This window comes from Pipra filicauda, unplaced genomic scaffold (assembly GCF_003945595.2).
Source record: "Pipra filicauda isolate LSUMZ 115617 unplaced genomic scaffold, ASM394559v2 scaffold80_size11013439_pilon, whole genome shotgun sequence".
Lineage (NCBI taxonomy): Eukaryota > Metazoa > Chordata > Aves > Passeriformes > Pipridae > Pipra > Pipra filicauda.
In genome coordinates this window covers 3,730,598-3,755,585 of record NW_024104987.1, presented here as the reverse complement: position 1 = coordinate 3,755,585, position 24,988 = coordinate 3,730,598, and the positions used below count along the sequence as shown (strand labels likewise).

General features: G+C 44.4%; 4 protein-coding genes across 17 annotated transcripts in view; 1 reads left to right on the top strand and 3 right to left on the bottom strand.

Moving 5' to 3' along the window:
• PECAM1 (platelet and endothelial cell adhesion molecule 1) overlaps window positions 1–7,218 on the bottom strand; it is a 43,189-nt gene extending 35,971 nt beyond the window's left edge. For 6 of the 13 annotated variants that reach the window (XM_039390310.1, XM_039390313.1, XM_039390311.1 and 3 more), the window contains exon 1: window positions 316–7,082. The gene's annotated coding sequence lies outside the window, so the exon portion shown is untranslated. Of the gene's footprint in view, window positions 1–315; window positions 7,084–7,130 lie in introns of those variants that run through there. The other 7 variants (XM_039390303.1, XM_039390307.1, XM_039390306.1 and 4 more) reach the window with 6 other exon arrangements.
• Window positions 3,785–7,825, top strand: MILR1 (mast cell immunoglobulin like receptor 1). Its single transcript, XM_027749677.2, has 7 exons — window positions 3,785–3,824; window positions 4,655–4,942; window positions 5,179–5,463; window positions 5,946–6,059; window positions 6,499–6,588; window positions 7,379–7,441; window positions 7,773–7,825. Exons 1-7 carry the CDS (start codon window positions 3,785–3,787, stop codon window positions 7,823–7,825), a joined length of 933 nt encoding a protein of 310 aa, XP_027605478.2.
• Window positions 7,826–9,107: 1,282 nt separating this feature from the next.
• POLG2 (DNA polymerase gamma 2, accessory subunit) lies at window positions 9,108–15,041 on the bottom strand. Its single transcript, XM_027749532.2, has 8 exons — window positions 14,534–15,041; window positions 14,053–14,179; window positions 13,798–13,903; window positions 13,248–13,421; window positions 12,087–12,227; window positions 11,163–11,243; window positions 10,529–10,629; window positions 9,108–9,648 (listed from the first exon to the last, which is right to left on the bottom strand). Exons 1-8 carry the CDS (start codon window positions 15,039–15,041, stop codon window positions 9,483–9,485), a joined length of 1,404 nt encoding a protein of 467 aa, XP_027605333.2. The 3' UTR covers window positions 9,108–9,482.
• Window positions 15,042–17,114: 2,073 nt separating this feature from the next.
• DDX5 (DEAD-box helicase 5) lies at window positions 17,115–24,451 on the bottom strand. 2 transcript variants are annotated; one of them, XM_027749711.2, is made up of 13 exons: window positions 24,328–24,451; window positions 22,770–22,935; window positions 22,526–22,622; window positions 22,295–22,428; window positions 22,107–22,172; window positions 21,522–21,663; window positions 21,284–21,444; window positions 20,933–21,105; window positions 20,632–20,742; window positions 20,360–20,421; window positions 20,210–20,269; window positions 18,734–18,958; window positions 17,115–18,279 (listed from the first exon to the last, which is right to left on the bottom strand). In XM_027749711.2, exons 1-13 carry the CDS (start codon window positions 24,357–24,359, stop codon window positions 17,894–17,896), a joined length of 1,815 nt encoding a protein of 604 aa, XP_027605512.1. In that variant the 5' UTR covers window positions 24,360–24,451; the 3' UTR covers window positions 17,115–17,893. The 2 variants fall into 2 exon arrangements, with proteins under 2 accessions (XP_027605512.1, XP_027605513.1); XM_027749712.2 differs by having other exon boundaries at window positions 24,352–24,451.
• Between the last annotated feature and the right edge of the window lie 537 nt (window positions 24,452–24,988).

The following is a 24,988-nucleotide window of genomic DNA, read 5'->3' as shown; positions in this document are numbered from 1 at the left end:
CCTGGCACTACACCAGGATTTGCACTTGTTTTGTTGAACATCCAGCATTTCTGGATGCAGCTGAAACCCAGCTTTGAGCTCTGCAGGAATATCCCTCACAGAGGATGGACAGTGACAGAGAAGAGATCAGAAACTTCTGGCTGGAGAGGGAATTAATCTGGAAATATTTCTCCTTGGTCATTCTCCAGGAATTATTCCACATAGGTTTCACAAGTATAATTCAGTTGGTAGTGACTCAACAAGCTGGTCCAAGTTGACAGAAAATCTTTCAGCAGAGTTAACACAAACCAAGAGGCAGAATGATCTGCTCCTTACCTGCAGCAGGTGCCCACACACAGCCAGTGCTGCCACTCATGTAACTGCTGGTTAAACTGCACAGAGGGGCAGATACTCCTCAGAGACACCTCAGAGTACACCACCAGAGGTTTGAAAAGGGATGAAAACCAGATAAGAGTCCTGGCAGATTTAATTTTTTTTAGCATTTTTCTTTTCATTCAGTATGTTTTCTAAGGAAAAAAAAAAAGTTAACTTTTATCAGAGGTTAGGCAGCAGAAAAAAGTTAAAATTACAACTGTGAGTTTGTAAAGAAGGCTGATTAAGCTGACTAAGAGAGTACTCCATATTTTTCAACCACAGCACTCTTACAGCAATTCCTGAACACATTTCTCTGGAACACTCTTCATACAGTGATGTCTGAATTTATCCCATGAGAAATGTATTAGTAACCCCAGTTTTCCATGTCTCATCCAAATTCTTTCTTTCTTTTTCCAGTTTTGGGAGAGGATTCAGAGGACAGACATACCACATTTCATCTCTGGGAGATGTGGGAGCTGCTAGGTTATCAAACTGGGTGCCCAAAAGTTCTTTTCACCTGCTGACATGTCCTTTGCAACCTGCAGTTAACTGAAAACCAGTCACAACAAAATTCTCATTCAGAACCTGAGCATCACTGCAAGAAATTTAAAGCCACCTTAAATATCCATATAGAAGAGATAATTTCCTCTTCTACTCTTAATTGTCCTCCAGAAAAACAATCCTCTCACAAACATCAAGTAGTTAAAATAAACAGCAGACTGGCTCCCACAGCTATTTTTACAGGAGTGTAAAAATACGGTATTCAGTGAGGATCAAGCTATTTCACTAAAACCTTTCTGCAGACAAAACAAGAGCCTTAATTTAATTCATCATCAGACATAGCTGTCAGTACATGGTGATTTCTAGCAAACCTTCTGCAGATATCTACTGTAGCAGATGCTCCTCCAGAACCTCTCAGGATGAGAAACTGGGGCTGGGAATAACTTTCATAATTCTGCTGAAAAATGCAAATTTCCCTGGTAGCCTGTGATAGAACAGACACAGTGTGAAGCTTTCACAGCCTTACTACAGAACACTATCACACTATTTACATTCTCAAGCCTTCACTGACCTTGTGAATGAAAGCTCAGTTTGGGTTTTATTCTCTTCCACCTGCTCGCTTGAGGCAGAATATTGTCACAGCACCAAGTGATACATATTTCCCTTTCTGACTTTTTAACTTACTTGTTTTGGCTGGATGGCTTCTGTTCTGTAATGTCATGTTCTTTACTCTGCTAAATTTATTCAGTTCTTCTTACATGTACAGCCACATTAATTGCAGGCAGAAAATTTGTACATCTAATAAAAAGGGAACTCTGAGCTTACACAATATCTTACTGTTGGCATAAAACTCTCTGTGTACATGCTGAACAAAGCAACATCACCTTAGTCCAAAGTCAATAGTCACCCCTGCCAGAAAAACAATCAGCATGGAAGTAAACTCAATTCCAAACAGAAACCAGGCCTTTGGACTCGTCCTCTTTGGACACCCAGGCTGTGCATCCCGAGGGAACCTGCACAAACACCACTGAAGCTGCTGTAGATGAGAGATCCTGGTGACTACCAGACTTTTATTTTTTGAAAGGCACGGCCAAATTCACACTTGCTGTGTAACCACTCCCCATTGCCCACACACAGCATGAAGCAGCTTCTTAGAAAGAGAAAAGCATTGGGTGGTGGGTGAGCACCTCCAGGGCCTCTGAGGGGACACAATCCCAGGCTGCCAGTGTCTCAGGGACTGTGTGTGTGGGTTTCTGACAAGAACAGGCTCCCACAACAGGAAAATGCACAAACACCCCAACAGTTCTTCCCCCAACAGCTGCATTTTCACACGTGCTTCCTGACAGCTGTGAAAAGATGTTCCGCCCTTGTGGTTTGCTGTCAGCGTTTCCAAACCAGAAACACTTGTGAGGGGAGGGTGGAGATTGTCTTAGAAGAAATTAAAAAAACAAAACAAAACAAATCCCCTCCACCCCTAAAATTAAAAAGAAAAGAAAAACAAGGAGGAAGGAAGTGCACACACATTCTGTGAGGAAGTTTTGCAATGCTGCAAGAGCCGAGGATTTGGGAGGGATCCTGTATTACACCTCCAGACTGCCTTGCTGCCTTCAGAGACTGGAAACTAAGAAACAGGAAATAAGATGAGGATCACAACAACTCTTTTAAGGCATGTTCTGTGTAAGCAATCACCTCCTCATATACACCAGGGCCTGGAGCCCCTCAGAAGGCACTGCCCGTGTATGGCTGACGATTACACTTACTTTGTCCAGAGGATGACAAGGAAAGAACATCTACTTGCCAAGACTGTAATTTGTATTACGGATTAGCTCATCAAATTAGTCATCAAGTTTGTTTATGCAGTGCTGTTGAACTCAAGTTCTTTATAAGATCTGTAGCATCTAATACAAGGTCTCACTTCCTCACAGCTTCACATTTGAAGTTTGACCAAAATATTTTCCAAACACGCTGGCTAGCTATAAGTATTTATTATCATCCTAAAACTTCTCTAAATTTGATACTCTCTTTTTTCTGGACTGCTTTTTTTAATTATATTGCTGCTAAAAAACACTCAGTACCACATACTTCCTTAGTCTCAGCCATATGATCACTTGCACTGTCTGTGGCAAACATGTGACTTTTTGATACGGATCAGTGATTGATCTCATTCCCTTTTAGGAACAGTACCATAAAAACTACCCAAAGGAGGTTGTAGCCAGATGGGGGTTGGTCTCTTCTCCCTAGTAACAAGTGATAGGACAAGAGGAAACAGCATCGAGTTGTACCAGCGGAGGTTCGTACTGGATATTAGGAAAAATTTCTTCATGGGAAAGGCTGTTAAGCCCAGGCTGTCCCAGGAAGTGGTGGGATCACCAACCCTGGAGGGATTTAAAACATGTGTAGATGTGGCACTTGGGGACATGGTTTAGTGGTGGACCTGGCAATGGTCGGACTCAATGATCTGAGAGTTCTCTTCCAACCTCAGTGATTCTATGATTCCATACATGGCAGCATGGTTCTACCACCCAACTCACATGGAAAACTGCTGATTGTATCCTAGAACAACTCTAGGCAACATTTACCTGCATCCCAAACTGCTGCTCCTCACTCTGTCACTACCCTGCCTGCCACAGGCTAAATGTGCATGGAACATGACAAAAAACTCTTCACAGAAACATCAGTAGAGATCAGCACTGTTTCCATATATAGAACTTCCTCAAGCCCTGGAGCCACTCCTCGATCTCTTTTGAAAGAAAGATCTGTCATGTAACTCCACCAGCTCTCTTGCCCAGTACAAGAAAATGTTTTTTCTCACAATTCTGCTGTTTTCCTACCGTAAGCCAAGGACATGCTTCTTTCCTACTCCAAATCTTTCTAAACCAGAACCACTGTTTCTCACCTGAAAGCTTTTCTTTTTCTTCTCTTAGCTCAAATGTCTCAGCAGATACAGAAAACTACTGCAAGTGGCAAAGGTAAGTTCACTTTTGTTGATTTTGAGATATGTGCTGCAATTGACTGTTAACCAAAAAGCGGGGAAGGGATTTAAAAATGTCTGAAAAGTTCATGTATAATTAAATCTTTTGCCTGTCTGTGCAGTGAGGCAGTTTACAAGTTTCTATACGAAGTTAACAGTCTCTTTGCTGACCTCTCTGTACAGTCAAAATTGCTTTAAGTTGTTAAAATATTTTTTCCCACTAGAAATGTTGTTATTTTAGTTATGAGTAGTTTAGTACCATTTTCTATGAAAAGACAAGTTTTTACTGCAAATTTATTTGTATAATATCATAAAAGGAAACAAATTTGATAGACCATCAAGGTCTCTGCTACTATTCAAAAGTTCAATCTGCTTACACAAGGTTAATTCTGCCTTTTTACATACAGCCACAAATAAAATACTGCTTTTGCTTTCAGGTTCACATGCTACCTTTCATATAGCATATAAGGTTATTCTCTCCTACCATTAACACTCCTAATGTTTGATTTATCTTTTGTACTTCTATTATTTTAATTGCAGCTGTAGTTCAAAAGTATTTTTGTTGGTTCTCCTGGACACATCTGTGGGCTTTGTGTGGCTGTGCCCTCTTTTGCATGAAGACATGCACTTTTTGTCATGTGTGAAGCTGCATACTGGTTTTAAAAAGTATGAACTTGAGCTGCCTGCTATTGGAGGTGGAAAAAAGTATATAATGCCCTGTTTCAACAGAAATAAATATAGCTTGGTTCTCAACATATTTGGGGAAAAATCTGGGAGTTTTTTGGGTGATAGGTGCAGTCAACTCACTCAGAAGCTTCTCCTTTCCAGGGATCCTGTCCAACCCCAAGCTCGTACTGGTTCACAGGAGTTTGAACGTGGTGATGAACCAGAACGTGACCCTCTGCTGCTGCTCTGCCTCTGGATCTCCACCTGTCAGATACACCTTGTTCAAACACAACCAGCAGGTATCCTCTTTGAACAGGTCAGACTCGACCCCTGCATTGTTTACCTTGACAATCAGCTCTGCCAGCGACCTGGGTCCCTACAAATGCAAAGCTGAGCACAACACCTCCAGTGATGGAAAATACAGCAACAGCCTCAACTTCACCCTTATAGGTATGTCTGGCTGGGCACCTTCCCAGCACTCTTTATTTTAGGGGCACAGTCTTGCCTGAGGAGCTGACCTTTACTGCAGATGGCTGTTATTCCCTCAGGAGTCAGCAGTGCTGCCCTGCCCTGGCTCACCAACCCTCCATCCTCGATGCTCACCTCATTTTGCTGCTTAACTCTGAGTCTTGCTTGGAGCTTGTCCTGTACTCAGTGATTGAGCCTTTTAAGTTTTCTTTTGTCAGAGCCAATTTCCAAACCAGTGCTGAGCTCACCCACCTCTCACACAACGAAAGGCCAGAACGTGACCCTGTCTTGTTTCTCCGAGAATGGATCTCTTCCCATCACTTACATATTCTTCAAGGGAAAACAAAGTATCTCTCCCCCAGTGATGATGCATGAGAGGGAAGCAGCTGTGATTTTTCTATTTGTCAATTCCTCTACTGACTCTGGAACCTATAAATGCAAAGCTAATAATAGTTTTCCCAATAGTATGAAATACAGCAACAGTTTCAACTTCACATTAGCAGGTAAGCATAAAAGAGTTACCACTGACAAACAGGGACCATATAAAGTTCAGAATGCTGTCATGATCCAAGTTTTTTAGCTAGATATTTTGTTCCTGCAATATCATGTTCAAAATATAATTTTTTACGACAAAAAAATAATTTTAGTTTTTCAAATGCATGCAAACCCACAGAATTCCACGCAGCCTAGACAGGAGAAGTTGAAGTGCCCATGAAGAATGACTGTAAAAGACTCACTTTTACAAGAGACCCCTGGTCCACCTTGGGGAGAGTCTGGTTTTATTTGTCTCTCTGGTCCTAGGAGAGAGACTCCTGGCACCAGCAAGCTGGGGAACAGTGCCCTTGGGACTCTCCTGAGCACTTACATTAACCACAGTTAATCCAAAAGCTGAAAGAAATTCCAAAGACCTTGATTTTAATGCACAGAAAATACTTAAAATACAAAACATTTCATTGCATAAATACTTTTTTCTTCTTTTTGGCAGAAGAGAGAAGCCATTCTCAGGGCCTGATAATTTCTCTTGGGCTGATCCTGCTACTACTCGTAATAGGATTTGCTCTGGCAATTCCATTTTTCATAATTCCTTCATATAAAGCAAGTGAGTTATCTGAATGTCTCTTTCATTTTCATTTATGTTGTCAATATACTTTAGTGTGTACACATCACCTTACCAACAGAGTAGCTCTTGGTGATTTAGGATGTTGTCAAGTCTCCTCTCAACCAGCACTGGCAACTTAACATTGATAAGGCAAAACTTCTACCCTGTTTTGGATGGCAGGTCTGGGATGGGAGTAACAAAGCAACATCTAATGTAATACACAGAAACACTGGAAGGAATCAGATCTCGTTGGAAAGAGAAATCTATTAAAATCTATTAAAATCTATTAAAATGCCCTTGGTTAAAGAGCAATATTTATCATGAAAATAACATTATCTGAGGTCTCCAAATATTCAAAAAATACCATGAAACTGCTTACTTCCCTCTTAAGAAAAACTGATACAGGTATACACACGTGTTTTTCTTTTACAATTTGCAGAAAAATATAAGTCTACCAGGCCCTCAACTGGCTTTACATCAACAGTGAATGTGGAGGAGACTGAAAATGATGTCATCTATGCAGAGATTGGTAAGTTCATGTCACCCCCCTGCAGTCAGGATGGTATGGGCACAGTTCTTCAGGCACTGCAGGAGCCTCATATATGGATTCCCTCAGAATCCATATTTGGCATCACCTGTCAGCCATGTAGCCAAAACTGCAGCTGCTTAAATGAAATGAGGTTCCATGTATTTACTAAGAGCCAACAAAGGGCTATATGGAGTTGTAGCAAAATAAAACTTACGTAGCTCCTGCATTCTGTTCAAAATTGTTCAGTGCTTCTGCTCTTTATTCCATGTTTCTGAAGTTTGACAAGACTCAGTTCAAACTTAAATTATGAGGTGACAACAAAGCAACTGACTTAAGATATTGTGCTGCTTCAGCTGCAGAAAATACACAATAACAAAGACGTTCCCCAATAGCCACAATGCTCTGAACTTGGGAGTTTTCTATATTTGCTCTATATGTGAATGTCTCTTTTGAAGGGGAAAAAGAAACCCCCAAACCAATAGCAAGGGCATTATGTTTCCCATTTCTGAACATCAAAATGGAGTAATTCTCTCCAAACTAACCTGCCTTCCTGATCCTGCAGTACACAGGTAAGGTCCTCACTGCCCTGCTGTGCAGCTGCTCATGCCAGGGATCACTCAGCATCCCACCCACAGCCTGCAAGGACAGGGACAAGAGCTCTGATAAGGCCTGGGAATGCTACACAAATATATTCACTATAGAATCTCACTGCTTTATTTCAAGATTATAGAAAAAAAAAAGTCTGATCTAGTTGCTTGTAATTAACTGCTGTTCACCATCTTTAATCCAGAGCCTGTTAAGCCAGAAGAAGAATACATCAATTTTTCTGTTATTAGAAGAGAAGATGAAAAAGGTGAAAACCTCAAGCTATAATATTGGAATATCTGATGCTCACAACCATGTTTTGAGGGGACTTCGCTGGGTGGAGGCAGGGTTTAGATAGCTGTAGTTGCTTATGAAATTGCTTAGTTACCATGGAGAAATTAAAGTAACTTTAAGACCTTTTGAGGGGGGAAAAAAGAAAAAGAAAAGAAGACAACTATCCTATGACCCAAAAAGTTAACAGCCTCACTATGAAACCATGCAGATGTTATTAGTAACCACATTGCTGATGTAATGTTAATTCTTCTACTGGGTATCTGTATGAAAAAAGCAATTATGAATTGTGCTATTCTGGCTTTTAGCAGGGAAGAGGGAATGTACTACAGTCTATTCAAAGGTCCTCATCAGAAACTGAGTACCAGGTATGATCTCTTTTGTGGTTAACTTAATCACATGTTTTTAAAGAATTTTTCAGTCCCCAAATGTGATAAGTACCAGCAAGTTTCACAGAAAGAGATGATGTTCAGATACCAGCTTCCTGGCCTAGGCAGTTTGTAGACAGATAGAAGCAAAATCTCACAGTTATAATATCTAAGGACTTCAACTTAAGAGAAAAAGCAGAACAGATAACAATTGGAAATACCAAACAGCAATTCCATTACGACAAACAGCAGCTTATTGCCCAAACAGCACCATAAAAGCCACACCAAAGCAATGCAATCACTGCCAGGTATGACATCCTGCTGGACACAATATATAGTCTGGCATTACTGGCATCTGATGAATAAACAGAAAGGAATAAATTATTTAAAGCTTTCACCCAGCCCCAAGTTCCTGTACAGTTAACAATTCCCCTAAAGCAGAAACTGGATTGTGTGCAGACATAAGATAATCAAAAGGCTTTAGTTCAGTATAAATTAAAAAAAACATACAATCCCAAGTGTGTCCTCTTAGGCACACACTGGAGGATGTGTGTTGGGTCTCAGTACCTGTAAGGATGGGAATTTCTCAGTTTTACATTATTTCAGCTCTCAGGGTAGGGATGTCAAAATTAACTTTTGGAACAGCTAATTCCAAAACAAACTCTGCATCCTGCTACAGGTCGTTCTTAAATAATCCTGGGTTGTTCTACTATCATTCCACAGCTAATTTAGAATTCCACACGTTTAACAAGTCACACTATGCTGACCTTATCTAACTATGCTGACTATATCTAACATAATTACACTATGCAGCAATTATTGTTACAAATAACTCATTATTAGTTAAGAAGAAAATTTTAAGACAAGTTCCTGTGTTTCATGACACTGATGACTATCAGAGGCCATGTGCCTTGTTGCACACACTTTAAGCACTTTACACAGTGACTCAACAAGCTCTGAACATGTTATAAATCTCCAGAAGATCAGAAACACTCAATTCTGTATCTCTGCAAACTCTTGTATCTGATTTTAACCACTATGCTCAGCAGGAAAAATGTGATCACACATTAGGCTTTTTCCAGTATTTTATATACACAGACTTTTTCTTTCCACAAAAAATACTTGTAAAAACCTTTACAATTTATTTAAATCTATTCCTCTGTTACTCTTGATAACTTACTTCTGATTTTTATGTTTATCAAGCACAAGATGAAGTAGCTTGAATGCTGAAGAACTGGGGCCACGTGATTAAAACACATTCCTACAAACAGATAGTACAAAGATACTGATTTATTAAAACATTTAAGATTTGCAAGTCTTTTATATAAAATCCCATTTTCCAGCAGAGATCATAATTGTGTTACCAATACAGATGAAAGCTGAATTTTTAGCTTAGGATGGAGTACTTTTACCTGACAGTAGAGACAAGAATGAGGATATGGTTAGCCCTGCTAACCAAGGACAAGTTGCACCTCTTGCCTTTTTCCAAGGAAACCTGGAAGACCTGGATGGTCTAGACTTGGCAGGAAACAGATGCACCACCAAACTTTAGCAGAGCTATTTGCAGAGAAACCACCGAGACCGTAACAACGCTGAAACCCGTCCAGGCACAGAGGTTTAAGAAAATCCCTTTATTCAGCGAATTCCAGCTTACACGTTTTTGGCTGACGTCACATATTTAGTTAGAAAGTCCTTCAGCCTAGAAATGTGCATCATTTCCTTCATGGTGGTGTCTCTGCTCCTCAGCTGGACCACCCCGTTCTCCAGAGTGGCATCAGTTATCAAGATCATGAAGAGAATGCTCATCTCATCGTACCTGAAAAGAAAAGAGTCCCCCTGTTACTGCTTTTGGTGTGTGGAAAAAATCAGATAAATTATGTGCCAATGACCACAAGCTGTAAATATTTATTTTTGCTGTACTGCACTAAGTCCAGCATGACAACACCAGTTTTCTTGTTGCCATTCCTTGCTTTCCTGAGTACATTTCTTTAAATTATTTAGCTACTTTAGTAGATAAAAGAATGTTATTTAGTGACCTATTACAGGAATATTTTTGCAGAAGTAGAATTTATCTGACTTACTTTGAATACTACTGCACATGAACAAATAGTTGTATTTATTTTCTCTAAGAAACATTCACCAATATGCTCAAGATCCACTGGCATGAGCAGCCATATGCCCCAAATTCACTCCTGACAAACAACTCATACATGAAGCCCCCAAATGGAATAGCTGTTTTTATATCCACAAATAATTCCATCACATACACTGACAGTAATGGTTCCAGATTTGGAAGAACTTTTAAGACTAGACACAGTGTGCTACTTGAAACAGTACTTTGAAACACAGAACCAGAGCAGATGCAAAAATGGGGCTGAGGGTGGGAAACAATTCTGAGAGCTTCTGGCTCATGTGAAGAAATTTATTTTCAATAGGAGAGTCTCTAAAAGGCATTTCACACTTCCAGGGAAATAACAGTAACACATGAAAGGCTTATACTTAATTTAAAAAATGAACAATATGCTTTTCATAATAAAACTACTCAAATCCAAGTCTGTAGTTTGGGATCAATGCCTTCAGTCACGTGGTTACTGCACCCAATGACTTCTTACTGAAATCAGGCATATTTGCACTAGTCCACACAAAGTCATCTTTCACCTCCATACTTTAATTTACCAAAGATTGTTTCTCCTTACTTTGTATAAAGCTGTTCCAGAGACACTGGCACAGTTTCAAGATAACCTGGCCACACAGAAATTCTGTTTTCTGTCAGTTCATTGAACAGTCCTTGACAAACCTGTGATCATTTAAAAACAAAAGTTAAAAGACAGACTTTGAGGCTCTACAAAGAAACCATCAGAACTCTAACATGTGTGGTATTAACATTCCTAGCTGGTGTTAATTTGCTGGCTGAAATAATCTCCAAATGGAAAGCAGCCTGGCAATTAAATCTCCAATTCTGTTTAAAAACAGTGTAAGTTTGCTCCTTTCTGTGAGGACTGACAATGACTTACTGACACAAAAACTTTTAAGAAATCCTTCTGAAGATGCAACCCATGTGTTAAGATAATTCTGAAATATTAAGAAGCTGGGAGGGACTGTGTTATTTATTTTCTTTAATGTTGCATGGAACAAGTATCAGGTCTATTAACAGCACCAAAAGCAGTGTGTCCACACAGGGAACTGCCTGCAGTGAACTTCTTTGGCTGTGACTCACAAGCTGCACAGCAGGAATCAAAGCAGCAGAAAGATTTTCCCCAACACAAACCCTGTCTGAACTGTAACGTGGAGATTCAGTGCTCAAAATTAAAATACTGTCTTACAACATACCTGTCTCAGCTCTGTTGTTGGACCTTTGCCTACGTCCAAGGCCACTTTAAGAGGTGCTAAACAAGGATGTAGCTTAAGTACCTTGTAAATTTTAAAAAAGCAACAGATTACCAAATTTGTTTAGCACACAATTCTACAGAACTAGGAAATAGTAAGTTTTTTTAACTGAAATTAAGGCTCTGAACAGGCAAAAATTTTCTCATAGCACAAATTCCTGAACTAGCAGCAAGCTGTGTTTTACATAACTAGCACACTCATACTCCAGCTAGACTCACAGGGCAGAAATTACTCCATTTTGGCTGAGCCCCAGGAAAGAAATGAAGATTTGTTAGCAGAGCTCCATCATCTTGAACGGAGCCAGAGTGATCAGAGACAGCCCAGCAGACAGTTCCCATCCAGTCTACTGCCTGTTCTTAAAGAACAAACAGCTGTTTGGGTGACAAGCCCTGTCTGCCAGCCAGCACTCAAACTGCAGAGAAATAGGGTAAAAGTGGGAATAACCATGGTCCTTGGGAAGATGCCCCACTACCACCTGTGACCCACTTTTTCTGCTCTTCTCAGCCCCCTTCAAATGCTGCTGGAAGAGACAAATTCCTCTTTTCCACAAACTGCAGCTACGTTCCAACTTCTCTTAACTCCTTCACTGCTTGCACAGCAAGACCATGCCTGCCCACCAGAGAAAGAGGTAAAACAGGAAAGGGAACCTCAGAGCGAAAGAAAAAAATGCTTATGTGGGTGACAAGACCTGCTGGGCAGTGCCATGGGGCCAGCCTGGTGCTACCAGTGAGAACAGTCAGTCTGCATCCATTTGGGAAGGGAAGAGGATGGCCAGGTGGAAAAAGGAGACATTTCCATGCTTGAATTTACCATATTGTCTGTGGCTTTTGTACTTAGACTTTTGTTACACTTTCTACAGAAAGTTACCTTTCTCTGTGAATTTTTCTTTGTTGTTAATGGATTCTCAGCCAGCTGTAGGGAATCAAAGAGATAGGCCAAGACTCCTCGGTCCAGGTTTCCATTCATAGACAGAACATGAGGAATAACATTCTTCCTTCCATCTCGGCCCTGAAGAGAAAAAAACAAAGGGAAACATCAAAGATTGACCCAAAAAGCCTTTTGCTTGCTTTAAATGTATAATGAGGCATTGAGGTCGAGTACTTTTATAATGTTTAAAGCACAATCAGACATGTATTTTAAAAAGTTACCAGAAACCTCAGAAGTGTAACCAGGTAACACTGCAACACTGGGGAAAGCAGAAGGTCAGAGCAGGATGGAATTAGTTTCTTGCCTGCCACTACGATCATAAATTTAAATCTATGGCAAATACACCTGAAATTGCATTTTCCTTTGGAGGTGTGTAGATTATTTCAAAGGGACCAGGAGGATCTCTCCCCACGTTCCAAGAAATCCCTGCCCCAGTTTTGTAGGTTAGTCTTCCACTTTCTCTACAGAAATAAACTGCAAAACCAGGAAACACTGGACTGCCACGAGAAGGAGAAGGTTGCAATTTACTGGTAAAATACCAAGTTACTCTCACTTTCTCTGTTCAGCCTGACTTCAAACATTGCCATTCACTAGAAGTTTGTCCCCCTCCAATACATTCAGTGGAGAGGTGTCCCTCCAATCCACTCCCCCTTTGAGTGTGGTAACTTCTATAAAGCCTTTTGCAGTGTTTATAACCCATTAACCTACATAATATTCCACGTATATGGATGTGAACAAGCTACAGCAAGAAAAAAACATTTACAGGGGTTTTTTTGATGCAAACTGAACATTGCAAAGCAGTCTGAGTTTCCCTTTACATCTTTTAACAGACACAGGTAAAGACAGCACTGATAACAGCTGTCTTGTCAATACAGTTCATTTCTAATTACAGTTAATTAACTTATTGCAAAAAAAGTCCCAAAACACTATTTTAACATCTTCTGAAAACGGAGGTCTGACTGCAGAGTATCAACTGTACTACTTTTACAGCCAACAAATAATAAGACAGTCACCTGCTAAGCAACAGGACCAGCAAAGAAACCATTTCTCTCACACATTACCCTCTTTATCAGAAAAGATTTTTAATATAGTGAAGCTTACAAGTAATTTTGAACTTTCCCCTGGATACATCTGTAACAGTTCAGTATCACCAAGGTTCTTCAGTGTTTCTATTGTTTCTGTCCCCCAAGGAAACTTGTAATGTAACTTAAATCCTCTTCTGCCTTCTTCATCATGAAAGTCACTGCTGCTGAAGTTAGATGGGCCTACTGCAAACTGAAAATAAAAGGTGTAAGAGGTGTAATACCGTGAATCCTGTATTAACTAAAAAACCAAGTCTGCAATGCAAGCTGAAATCTGTGATTTTCAGCAAAAGATTTTTAGAAATTACAGCCCAAATCTCTCTGTTGTTCCACGGCATTTTAATCTCACATCACTTACAAACACGAAACATTTGGCTTTCCATAAGTCATGTGACAAACTTCTTATCGGGTTTGTCACAAACTTCAGTTGCTTTTCAGTTTCCACGAGAAATAAGCCCATTTCAGTGGCTAGAACAGGTCAGTAATGTAAGGCCATAAAACCAAACAGGGCGACTATTCCCCCTCTGGAAGGAGCAGGCCAAGATTCCCCAGGGATATGCTGCTGTTACCTTTCTCCACCACTGGAGCCTCTGGCGTAGCCAGTAATCGAGCCACTGTCCTGAAGTTCTGGGAGAACTAAACCATGCAAGCAAGGACGTGGTCCTCTCTCCTATTCTTTAAACAATAGCAAGGGCAGCAAGTTAACACCTTCGGAAATAACAGGGGAAAAAGCAAGAGACAGCATTCAAAAACAATCCAAAAGTGAAACAGGTGTTAACAGTTGCTTTAAGCATGGAAAGGGTTTAATCCCCCTATTACTCTACCTTGTAAGGTTTTCCTTGGGTTGTTCACTTTCTGGAAGAGAGTGAAAGCACACTCCAATCTGAGCCAGGCCACAGGGCAGTCTTTTGTTCACCAGCTCTAAGCAGCTGACATACTGAGCCAGAACACCTGTCAAAAGGTAAATCCCTGATTTTAGTGGCCACTGGGAAGTTTTTTTACATTTTCAGTCTACCAACAGCAAACGTAGAACATGGCACAAGTGTCGTTTGTATGTGAAGCCTCACTAGCACTGATGCTTTGCAGGGAAGGGCTCAACAGCCTGGTTCCTCTGCGCACTTTAGTGCCTTTCCCTTAACTACAGAGTGCACCCACTGCCTACCTGTGCTGCTCAGGTCCTCGAAAAGGACAAACTCAGAGCACGCAGCCAAAAGAGCTGGAAAATTCCCTTAAACACAGCTGTTTCTCTCCCAACCAGAACCCCGTTCGCAGGACCCAGGCTGTGCGGGGCCGCCCGGGACCTACCGGGCAGAAGGCTCTCCCGCAGCACCCCCGCGGTGCCCAGCACTCGGTCCAGGGCCGGGCTGTGCCCACAGCTCTGCAGGGCGTCCCGCAGCGCCTCCGGCTGCAGCAGCCGCAGCCCCCGCGCGTCCCGCGGGGCTCCGGGCGGGCCGTGGAGCGGGGCATCCACGGCGAACACCTGCTCCCGCGGGGGTATGGCCGAGTCCCACCACTGCGCCGCCAGGTTGGCGCGCAGGGCCGCGCCCAGCGGGCCGAGCCCCGGGTGCTGCCCGCTCAGGTAGGCGCGCCAGGGCAGCGGCCCCGCGCCGCCGCGCAGGAAACGCCGCCGCCAGCACACCTCCAGCAGCTCCGCCCCGCCCGCCGCCTCCGCCCCGCCGCCGCCCGCCGCGTAGGGCCGCGCTGAGCACCCCGGCGACTCCGCCCGCCCCGGGACGCGCCGCCGCCCCGGCTCGGGCCGCCCCAGCGCGACGCGGCCGCCCCAGCGCCGGCCCTGGCGGGCGCCCAGCGCCATCTTCCCGCTCCCTCACGGCGGGAGCGTGGCGGCTGCGCATGCGCGAGGGCACGGCCAGGGCCCGCCCCGCCGGGACCCCCGACCTTAGACCCGACCTTGGACCCGGCCCTGGGCCGAGCTCGGCGCTATCCTCAAACTTCATTACCTGTGCCCAGCCGGAATCTTCGCACCTTTTGTAAACGTAATGGTGCTGTCCTATAGCTTTAACAAAAGGAATTGGTGTCTTCAAGCTGGACTTCCTCGCCTTTTGTAAACGTAGCTAATGTCGTCGGGTAACTTATAATAGAAGTTGTGTAATATAGAACGTTGTGTTTTGAGCATTCAAAATCAGACAAATAAATATGCATTAGGTAGGCAGAGCATATGTAGCAGGTAGGAGGGTTGGTATAAATTTTACTGTATAAAAGATGTCCCTTTTTACCCCGTATTTTTGGAAGCCTCCACCTTGCGCCCTGCACAGAATAAACGTCTTCTTTCTAAACCGAACTATGTGTCTGTGTTTAGAGAGCACCTAAAATCGGCAACAAGGCCACAGGTGCCACGGCGTCACATCTCATCTTCCCCTCTCGGACACGGAGGTCCAGAGCTCTCAGGGGGGTTAGGAGGGGCAGTGGGGTGGGAAAGACCCTGCTGTGATGGGAACACAGGGACATTCCAGGGGAAAAGCCCCATCCCCGGGGCAGGCACAGGCCCGAGGCACAGCAAGGCAGAGTGCGGGGCTCCTGCCAAGAGGGCGGGGGAGGCCCCTTCGCTCCTCGGGGCTCTCGAGTTCACGCTGGCAGAGGCAGCGCAGTGGAAATTTCCATAGTCGCTGCATCACGAGTTCGTAGCGGCGCCAGGAGGAGGAGCGTGAGACGGGAACCATTCTGCGGGCTGGAGTCATGAAAGGCTCGGGCTGGGATAATCCCCGCGCCGGTTCTCCTGCTCAGCCCCCACCCCAGGGCCCAGGACTGAAAAGACGCATTAGTAGGGCACTGGGTCAGCCGGAGGAGCTGCTGCTCCTGGGTGGAGAAGTACAAGGCATTTTATATCTAAGGCAGATTTGCCATGAGCTCAGTTCTACCGGAGTAGCGAAGCTGTTTAGTAGAGCTCGTCTCTTTTCATCATTTTATGTGCAAATGTTATGAGTGCCCACCTGACACTTCCCCCAGATGATCGTCATTTGACAAGTAAAAAATACAAGTGGAAAGAGGCTGTTTAGGTTTTGCATCAATGTTTAAGACCCTAATCTGTCAGTTTTAAGTCACAAGCTGTAAATTTACTATTTTAATACTAAAAACCCTTTATACTGAAATTTTTAAAACTAAGCTTTCAAATGCATTTTGTTTCAGGCCACTGACCTGGAAACTTAAGGATGAAGTCATACTTCAGTGATAAGTAACCTACTTCCTTGTCTTTCGACACTGGTGGCACTGGGCAAAGGCAATGTTGCAGAGCCAATTAAAAAACTAAAGCAACACATTGCCAACCGCAGTCAGGTGGGGTAGTTTCAAGCCTCCAGCTGAAGTTCTCACAACAGCAAATGATCACAAAATACTGTCAAGTGATAGAACTCCACAGAAAAGGAGGAAACAATTATGAGGCAGATTAGGCTGTATTAAAGAACATCACAAGCTGAGCCTCAGAGGGAAACAATCACCAAGGGCTAAGCACAGACTAATCAAAAAAGATTTAAAGTGTAAAAGAAATAGTCTAACTTGGGTTTAAAGTAACCTAGAATCTTGTAGACTCAACTTGAACACGTTAAGCTGTAATTAAGCATTGTTAAACTTGAAACTCATCACTGTTACTGGTAAACAAGTGAGAGGAAGGAACTGAAAGTTAGTATTAATTGGAATTTTAATAACTGTACTTGAAAGCATTAAGCACTTTAACCCCAGGATCAAGTATTATTCCAGCTCTCCTCATCAAGGAAACGCTGTTGCTTCACTCAGCATGGGCAGTGCTTTGAGATTAGAGTCATTTGCACATATTAAAAGTCTTAAAAATAAAAAAATCCATGAGGCACATTAATGGATCAACAGCCCACTTCCCTCCGCCCGCTTCCATAAAGAAATCACTGCTCAATACCAGTTTAAGTATAATTTGAAGTTTTAATACTAAGATCTTCCCGTTTCTCTGAAGCTCAGAAGCCTGCATGCTAACTCACAAGGCCTGGCAGCTGTGGGTACACGACACTCAAGCCTGGTCTGCACATATGCTCGTGTGAAGGCGACGGTTACTGTGCTGCAGAAGCTTCCTACGCTCGTAGCAGCTCGTTAGCAACACCACTACAGAGTTTTGATCTTCTCCAAGAACTGGCCCTACGCTAGTGAGACAAGGAAGAACACTGTTTCCAACACTTTCTTAGAAGCCAGCCTAAATTTTCTTCCCCATCGAAGCAGAGCCTGCCATGCTAAGCAATCTAGCCCAATCAAGGCAAGGCTGGTTTTTGTATAAGCTTAAATGTTTAATCAGACACAGTTGAGAAACCTTTCTAGAATTTAATATAAAAACATTTTGACATTCCAATAATGTAAAGTTGTGCACATGTTGAGAAAATTGTCATCTGAAAGAAAATTCGGTCTTCAAATATCTTTATTGGAAGGCCATGCACTGCCTTCTGGTACTGTATTTCAAATCACTGTACATTTACTTTGAAAACACTGTCTGCATTTTCTAGTACAAAAAACTAAAAATTGTTTCAGGAATGTAGAGAAATATTCAACTTAAATAGCGAAAAAGTGCACCATAATTACTGCTGCACTGCAGTCATTTCTGCGTTTCCCATTTTCTTAAATAACTATCCTGTTTTGATAACACACAATATAAAGAGCAATTATGAAAAACTGAGACATTTAAATTACACTAAGTTATTGAGAATAACTTGTGGGCATGGGGTAACCTATCATAGGAGCAGCACCAGTGGCAGGGTAGGCGTACTGCTGCTGGTTCATGCCATTGTGCATGTTGGCAATGTTGGAGCCGTACTGCTGCTCGTAGCCGTTCTGGTACGCTCCTGCGGGGTTACCGCCCGCCCTGAAGCCAGCCTGCATCCCTGCAGCTGCAAAGCCATTCCCAAAGGGAGTTCCATTGCTGAAACTCTGGGCACTGTAGGCCCCGTTCTGAGTTTTGGCTCCGAAGTCTCTCTTGCCTAGCGCGCCATAGGTTCTCTCAAAGTTCTCCCTCTCTCTAAAGCTACTAAATCCACCCCTTTTGCCCGCAGAGTATCTGTCACGGCGATCCCCTCGGGAGCGACCTAGTGAGAGAGACAAGACAGTTACATGGATTACAGAGGCTGCCTGAGTTCACCTCATCACGTTTCCTTTTCTGGCCCAGCAATGCAAATCTACTCTGAGGACAGTCACACACTCTCCCTGTAACACGAGTGGTGGCATCCAGGCAAAATGGCACTTTCACCTTGCCAGCAGGACACTTGGGTCCATCCACCTTTCCAAACCATGGGAGAGAAGGCCACAAAACTGAGCCCAAAAGTGTTTTATTTCTGACCATAAGAGCTCCACAGCACGACCTGGGAGCATCTGGGTGTTGTTTTTTGTTAATGCTGTTTCTAAATACCTTCTGAGGTCACCATAACTGGTAACTAAACCACCTTCCACATCCATTTTGGAGAGAGGCTGGAGGTGGAATTTGAGTTTCCTTTTTGTTCTCAGAGGAAAGCTATGCACACTTAGATCAAGAACAGCACTTACCTGACCCTCTGTCTTCAATCAGCTGAAGCAATTTGGGGTTGATGGCTTGATTAGCCTCCCGAAGCACAGAGATGAGGTCATTTACTTGCTTAATATTGTTAGGAGTAAAGAATGTGTATGCTGTGCCTGTTTTGGTACTGCGGGCAGTTCGTCCAATTCGGTGGATATAGTCCTCTGAGGAGTTAGGGTAGTCATAATTGATGACAAATTTCACATCTTCCACATCTGTAAAGTGTTGCAGTGTGGCAAAAGGCGAAGTACAAAGTTTTGCACACCACAACAGCCAAATCGAAGATAAACATTAGACAAGAGTATTTAAAAGGGAATAATGGCTGCAAAGAACAGTGTTAGAATCATCCATTTCTGCAAGAGTATTGTGGAAGAGAAAGTAATGCACACTCCGTCTGATCCCGTCTCATCACCCACCCTGTGAGCCAAAACCTTACCATAAGGAGTATGCATTTGCTTGTCATTCCCAACTCAAGAGTCCCCTTTACAAATCATCAAGTGACATCTGAAAGCTTCTTGCAGTAGGGCCACTAAATCTCACAGCAGCCTCTTCATGTGCTCATTTGAGGACCTTAGAGTAAAAACATACAAGGTCCTTCACATACACACTCATTAGAAGCTCAAAAAAAAAATGGGCCACACTGCTCGTCTTGCCAAGACCTTTGAACCGCAGCTGCAAGAAAAACATACCTGTCCCCCCAAAGTCACCAAGTTGTTTTTATGCACTGTGTCTCGTCTAGGCAAGCGCTTCCAAGAAGCCAGGGTTCACTTGAGAATGTGTCTCTCTCTGGCAGGTCTCGACATGACGACTATGTATAGGTGGAGGAACTCCGACTTTCAAAGGCATTGAAAAGCCATTGCTTTCCTGCCCCACTTGTTAAAGTGAGAGGTGGACTTTTATTCTCAGATTTCATGTGCCAGTACTCACCAATTTGCACAAGGCTTAGTACGTTTTAAAGCTGCTCTCTCCATTTCATGGTTGAAAAAAATTTCATTGAACATTGAAGTTTAAAATTATGTCCTTCAACATTTCAAAAAAACTCACTGAAATTCAAAGACCCACAGATCACAGCAAACAGTATGCACAAAACTAACAGTACTGCACCATGGCAAATCATGCAAAGCATGGAGAGAAGAGAAATACCAGGGCAAAGTGAACTGTGAATGAAACTGCTTATTTCATGAGAGAACAGTTTATGGGGTAGTAGTTTAAAGGATGATCTTTGCCTTTTGAAGATTACTGGCACACAATGCTCTCAGTTTTCACCTCTCTATTTGACTGGAAGCAGCCAGCCGATCATTTCCACTAGTCCTCCATCCCCCTCGAGTCCTCCGATTGTCATGCCTAGGCCTTGCCACAAAGACTGCACCTTTATGTGAAGAAAACTTAGAAAAATGCAGAGGTTAAAGAAAGCAATAGACTTTCTTTAAAAGCTTTGGGCAACTGGCATTACGAGTTGTACTAACCTAGACCTCTGGATGCAACATCTGTAGCAATCAGGATTGGTGCTTTCCCATGTTTGAATTCTGTAACACAAGAAATGAATCAGTTCCTTCCTTCAGTAACACACAGCAGATGCTTTGCAGGAACACTGCAGAAATTGCCGAAATACTCACCATTTAGAACCCAGTCCCGCTCCTGCTGACTTTTGTCACCGTGAATACCCATCGCTGGCCACCTGAAAATACAGAATTTGATTGACCCAAGACCATCCCTTCACAGTGGGCTCTGTAGTCAAAGACAGGGCTACTGGCAAATTGCAAAGTTAATCTGAGCTTTATAATTAACACCCCGTGTCCCTATTTGACAGTTTTGATACCACAGTTAGGAATCAAGAGCCCACTCAGGCCGGTCAAGGTGGCTCAGTGAAGTCCCAGCTGTTACTCACCCATCTCTCCTCATCTTCCTGGTGAGATCATCACAACGTCTTTTGGTTTCCACAAAAACAATTGTTTTGTTTTCCTTCTCACTCATGATTTCCTCCATCAAACGAATAAGCCTGTTATGAAGAGATGATGGTTAGAGTTCAGATTGATTTGTACTGTGCAAGTTTAAACAGTCAGATTTGTAGATTTTTAGTAGTCTCAGACTGGTGTCAGAAATTCATCAAGACAAATTCATTTCACAGTTCATAAACTAAAACTGACCATTAGAAACTACTGAATGCTTTGCCCCCACACACTGCTTACTTGTCATCTTTCTCTACATCGTGACACACATCCACAATCTGCAGAATGTTGTGGTTTGCACTGAGTTCCAGTGCACCAATGTTGATGTGCACATATTCTTTCAAGAAGTCTTCAGCCAGCTGCCTCACTTCCTTGGGCCATGTGGCACTCCACATCAGAGTCTGCCTGTCAGGCTGGAGAAGGATTAGGTCAGTACAAGATCAACATACAGTCGGGTCAAATGCCAAACCAAAAAAAAAACCAGGCAAGCATGAGAAAGTTAATTGAGTTAATTGCATTGTCCTCGCTTTAATAAGCACAGGGGCATTTTTTTATGCAATAATGATAAATGCATGAATTATTTATACTCACTCTAATCTGATCCACAATTTTTCTGATTTGAGGTTCAAATCCCATGTCAAGCATCCTGTCAGCTTCATCAAGGACAAGGTAAGTACACCTCCTGAGATTGGTCTTTCCAGCTTCTAAGAAGTCTATAAGTCTTCCGGGTGTTGCAATGCAGATTTCCACACCTAAAATCAAGCAGTCCAGTCAGCTGAAGCAGCTTTCACATGACCTCAGACAGATGTGCACCAGGACTGATCCATACCTCTCTCCAGGTCACGGATTTGTGGTCCCTTTGGAGCACCTCCATAGATACACGTGGACTTCAAGCGGCACGCTCTGCTGTACTCAGCAGCCACCTGCTGCACCTGCTGGGCCAGCTCACGGGTCGGGGCCAGCACAAGACACTGGAAACAACATGCCCAGCTTTTAGTCCAACACCCGTTGAAAGGTGGGAGTCTGACTAGTTTTGAGTGGAAAGTTTGTCACATATTCCTTCAGTGCCAGAATGACTGGATTTAAGAGGCCAAACCAGCAAGCCGAGTTCCCTGGCATCTCAACCGCCACCAAACACTGACCTATGCCATGTGCAAAGATAGCTGAAAGTCCCTGGCTTCCAGGGGACAGCAATTTCCAAAATGCAACATCTAGCCCTGTTCTACACTATTGTATGGACAATCCAATCAGAGCTTATAGAATCTTCTTGGAAGACTACACAACAGGGAACCACTTTAGTCACGTACAGGAACACAATGCAGCTATGCACTCTCATGAGCATGGACAATTTGGACTGTAGAAACCAGTCACATTCCCTAGAAGTTAAGATCCCCTTTCATTCAGGAATACTCACAATGGGTCCATCTCCTCGCTCCAGGAATGGCTGGTGATTTATATGCACAATGGCAGGCAGTAAGTACTGTTTGGAAGAAAGAAAAGTCTCGTTACAGTCTCTTCCCAGAAGTGTTCAGCCTGCACTAAGCCAGGCCACACTGTCACTGCTGAAATTCAGCAGTATTCCAGGCTACAATCAAAACTTACAGAGAGAGTTTTCCCTGATCCAGTCTGTGCCACTCCGACCATGTCCAATCCACTCAATGCAACAGGCCAACCTTGTGCTTGGATAGCAGTTGGTTCAGTGAAGTTCTGCCTCTGAATTACTTCCATAACATTTGCTTGAAGAAAAAATTGAAACATATTAACTTATATGCTGCCCTAATCCAGCCTGAAGAACAAGAAGTTCTGTGAAACAGTAAGCTGGTCTTCACTTACCAGGGAAGTTAGCTTCATAAAAGTTGATAATTGGTTTTGGACAGTTATGGCCCCTAACAGTGACCTCTTTGCTCGCTCTGTACTGTTCAACTTCTTGCTGCAAAACAAAATGCCCATTATTGGAAATCAGCTTTGACACCAAGGTTATATTTTAAGTTAGCCCATGTGTGCCTGCTGGGCCTCATGACCCTCAATGTGTTTGCACTTTCTGTTTACTTTTGCTCGAGTCAGATCAGGTACGTACCTGAGTACGTCTAACTACATCAGGATGTTCTTGATAGAAGTTCTTCTCAAATTTGGGCAGCTCATCTAAATTCCATTTCTTTTTTGTAAGTTTTTCCCCAGGGTTTCCAAATTTCTTTCCAGACAGAGGTCCACCTCTACTTCCTCCAAAACGGGGGGCTCCAAACCTAAGGAGAAAGAATGTAATGTAGAATCCAAGAGAAACATTTTGGTCTTCTTACATGAGTTAACCACCATTTTTGTGGTTCACCCTGTAACTTTACAATTTGGATGTATAATCCCTACCTACTTTAAGATACTGAAACTTTAAAAAACATACTTTAAGCTGCAGATGCCACAACCTGCCTTGCTACAATTCTTATTAAAAAGCTAAGGTAACGTGTCTTTGCATTTTCCATAAAATGCAATCGAAAGGCAAGTTACAACAGGCAAAGTAAGGCCATAAAACCTTTGCATTACCCCGTGATCAAAATGGATTCCCACCCCGGTGACACTCCCTTTGCTGAAAGCGGGCAGGGGCAGTTATGAAACACTGGGATAACTTTGCCATAGACCATTTTTTTTGCATCCCAGAAGACACGCTTCTCTGAACAACGATATTTTATAAGGCCATACGTTTTATTAGCATTTTAGGTTCGGTCCCTGTGTTGGAAGCATGCTGATCTCCGACGCCCCGAGGCGCAGCTCGGAGCCGTGCGCTGGATCCGAGCGCGGGGCTCCCTCCCCTGCCCCGATCGCTTCCCAATTTTGGCCGGGCGGGCGCCGGGAGCGAGATCCTTCCCAGCACAAGACAGCGCTCCCCGAGCGGCCGCTGCTTCCTGCCAGCGCTGTTTCCTTTGTCTCTCATTTCTGTCTACGCCACATTTTCCAGCCGCTGCCATTTTAGAGCCGGAGTTGGGCGGGGGGAGGAGGAGGAGGAACAAAGGCAGCAGCAGCACAGCCGGCATTTTGATTCCCCTCAGCCACCGCATGGCGGGGCCGGCCATTAACATCCGCTTACACAACACAAAGCGGAGCCGGCCGGCTCCTGCCGGCCACAGCCCGAGCCTCGGGAGGGGGAAGGGAGCGAGGGGATCCGCCCTGCCGAGCGCTCCCCGGGGCTCCGGCACCGCCAACCCACTGACCCACAAACCTCCCGCCCGCCCGCCGCTGCCGGCGGGGTGAACCGGGCTCTGCGGGGGCCATCCGTGTTCGAGGGGGTGTCCCCGGAGGAGCGGGGGGCGAGTACTTCTTCCCCCCGACATAAAAAAAAAATTAAATAAATAAAAAAAAAATCACCCACCCGCGCTCCCCCCTCAGCGGTCTCACACCTGCGGGGCTGCGCTGAGGTGGAGGGACCGAGCCCAGACCGCCCCGCCGCCCACGTTCGGTGGCCTAAAAAAAGCCAGGTCCCCTCCCCCCGCCGGCTATCGCGGCGGGAGCGCTGAGGGAAGGGCTCAGGGCCCAACCCCCGCCCCGCCGCCATCTTAAACGGCTGAAAAACAACCCTGGAGCCCCACGGGCGGGCTCAGAGTCCGGACGCTGGCGGCGGCTGGCGCCGGCCGGGCCCCCGGACTCACCCTCTGTCCCTGTCGCTGGAATACCCGGGCATGGCGATGGTGGCGGTGGGCGAGGCGATCCCGGTCACTTAAAGCGGGTGACGAAGAGTTGTGTACGATCGGGCGCCGCTGGCGGGGGCCGCTCACTGTGGGCGCGCGGCCGCGCGGACGCCGGTTATATAGGGGGGTGCGGGGGCTGCCGGGAGCCGGCGCGTGACGCACGCGTGGGCCCCTCCCCCGCCGTTATGTAAGTGGCCCGAGCCGGCCTCGAGGCCCCGCCCCCTTCCGCGTGGGCGCGGCCTCGGCTCGCCCGACTGACCGGCTTTGAGCTCGCGGCCGGAAGTTCCCCTCCCCTCGGGGGCGGTGCCTGCGCTGACGTCACTGCCCGCAGCGCCCCCTCCCTCCCGGGAGCCTCGTTCTCGCTCAGGGGTCCCGGCTTGAGGGGTCGGGGATGGAGGAGATGATGGAGAAGATGGAGATTTCCCCCTCCATAATTGCAACTTTTCGACAGCCTTCCGTGTTTAAAACGCCGCTTGGCTCCTCCTGCAGTTTTTGACAGGGCAGACCTGGAACCTTCCGCCTGCAGTGCAGCCCCTCGAGTTCTCATAAATCCATATACAGTCCATGTGAACTGCTTGTGAAAATCCTGAAAGGGCTTCCACACATAAAGCTCAGGGTCGAG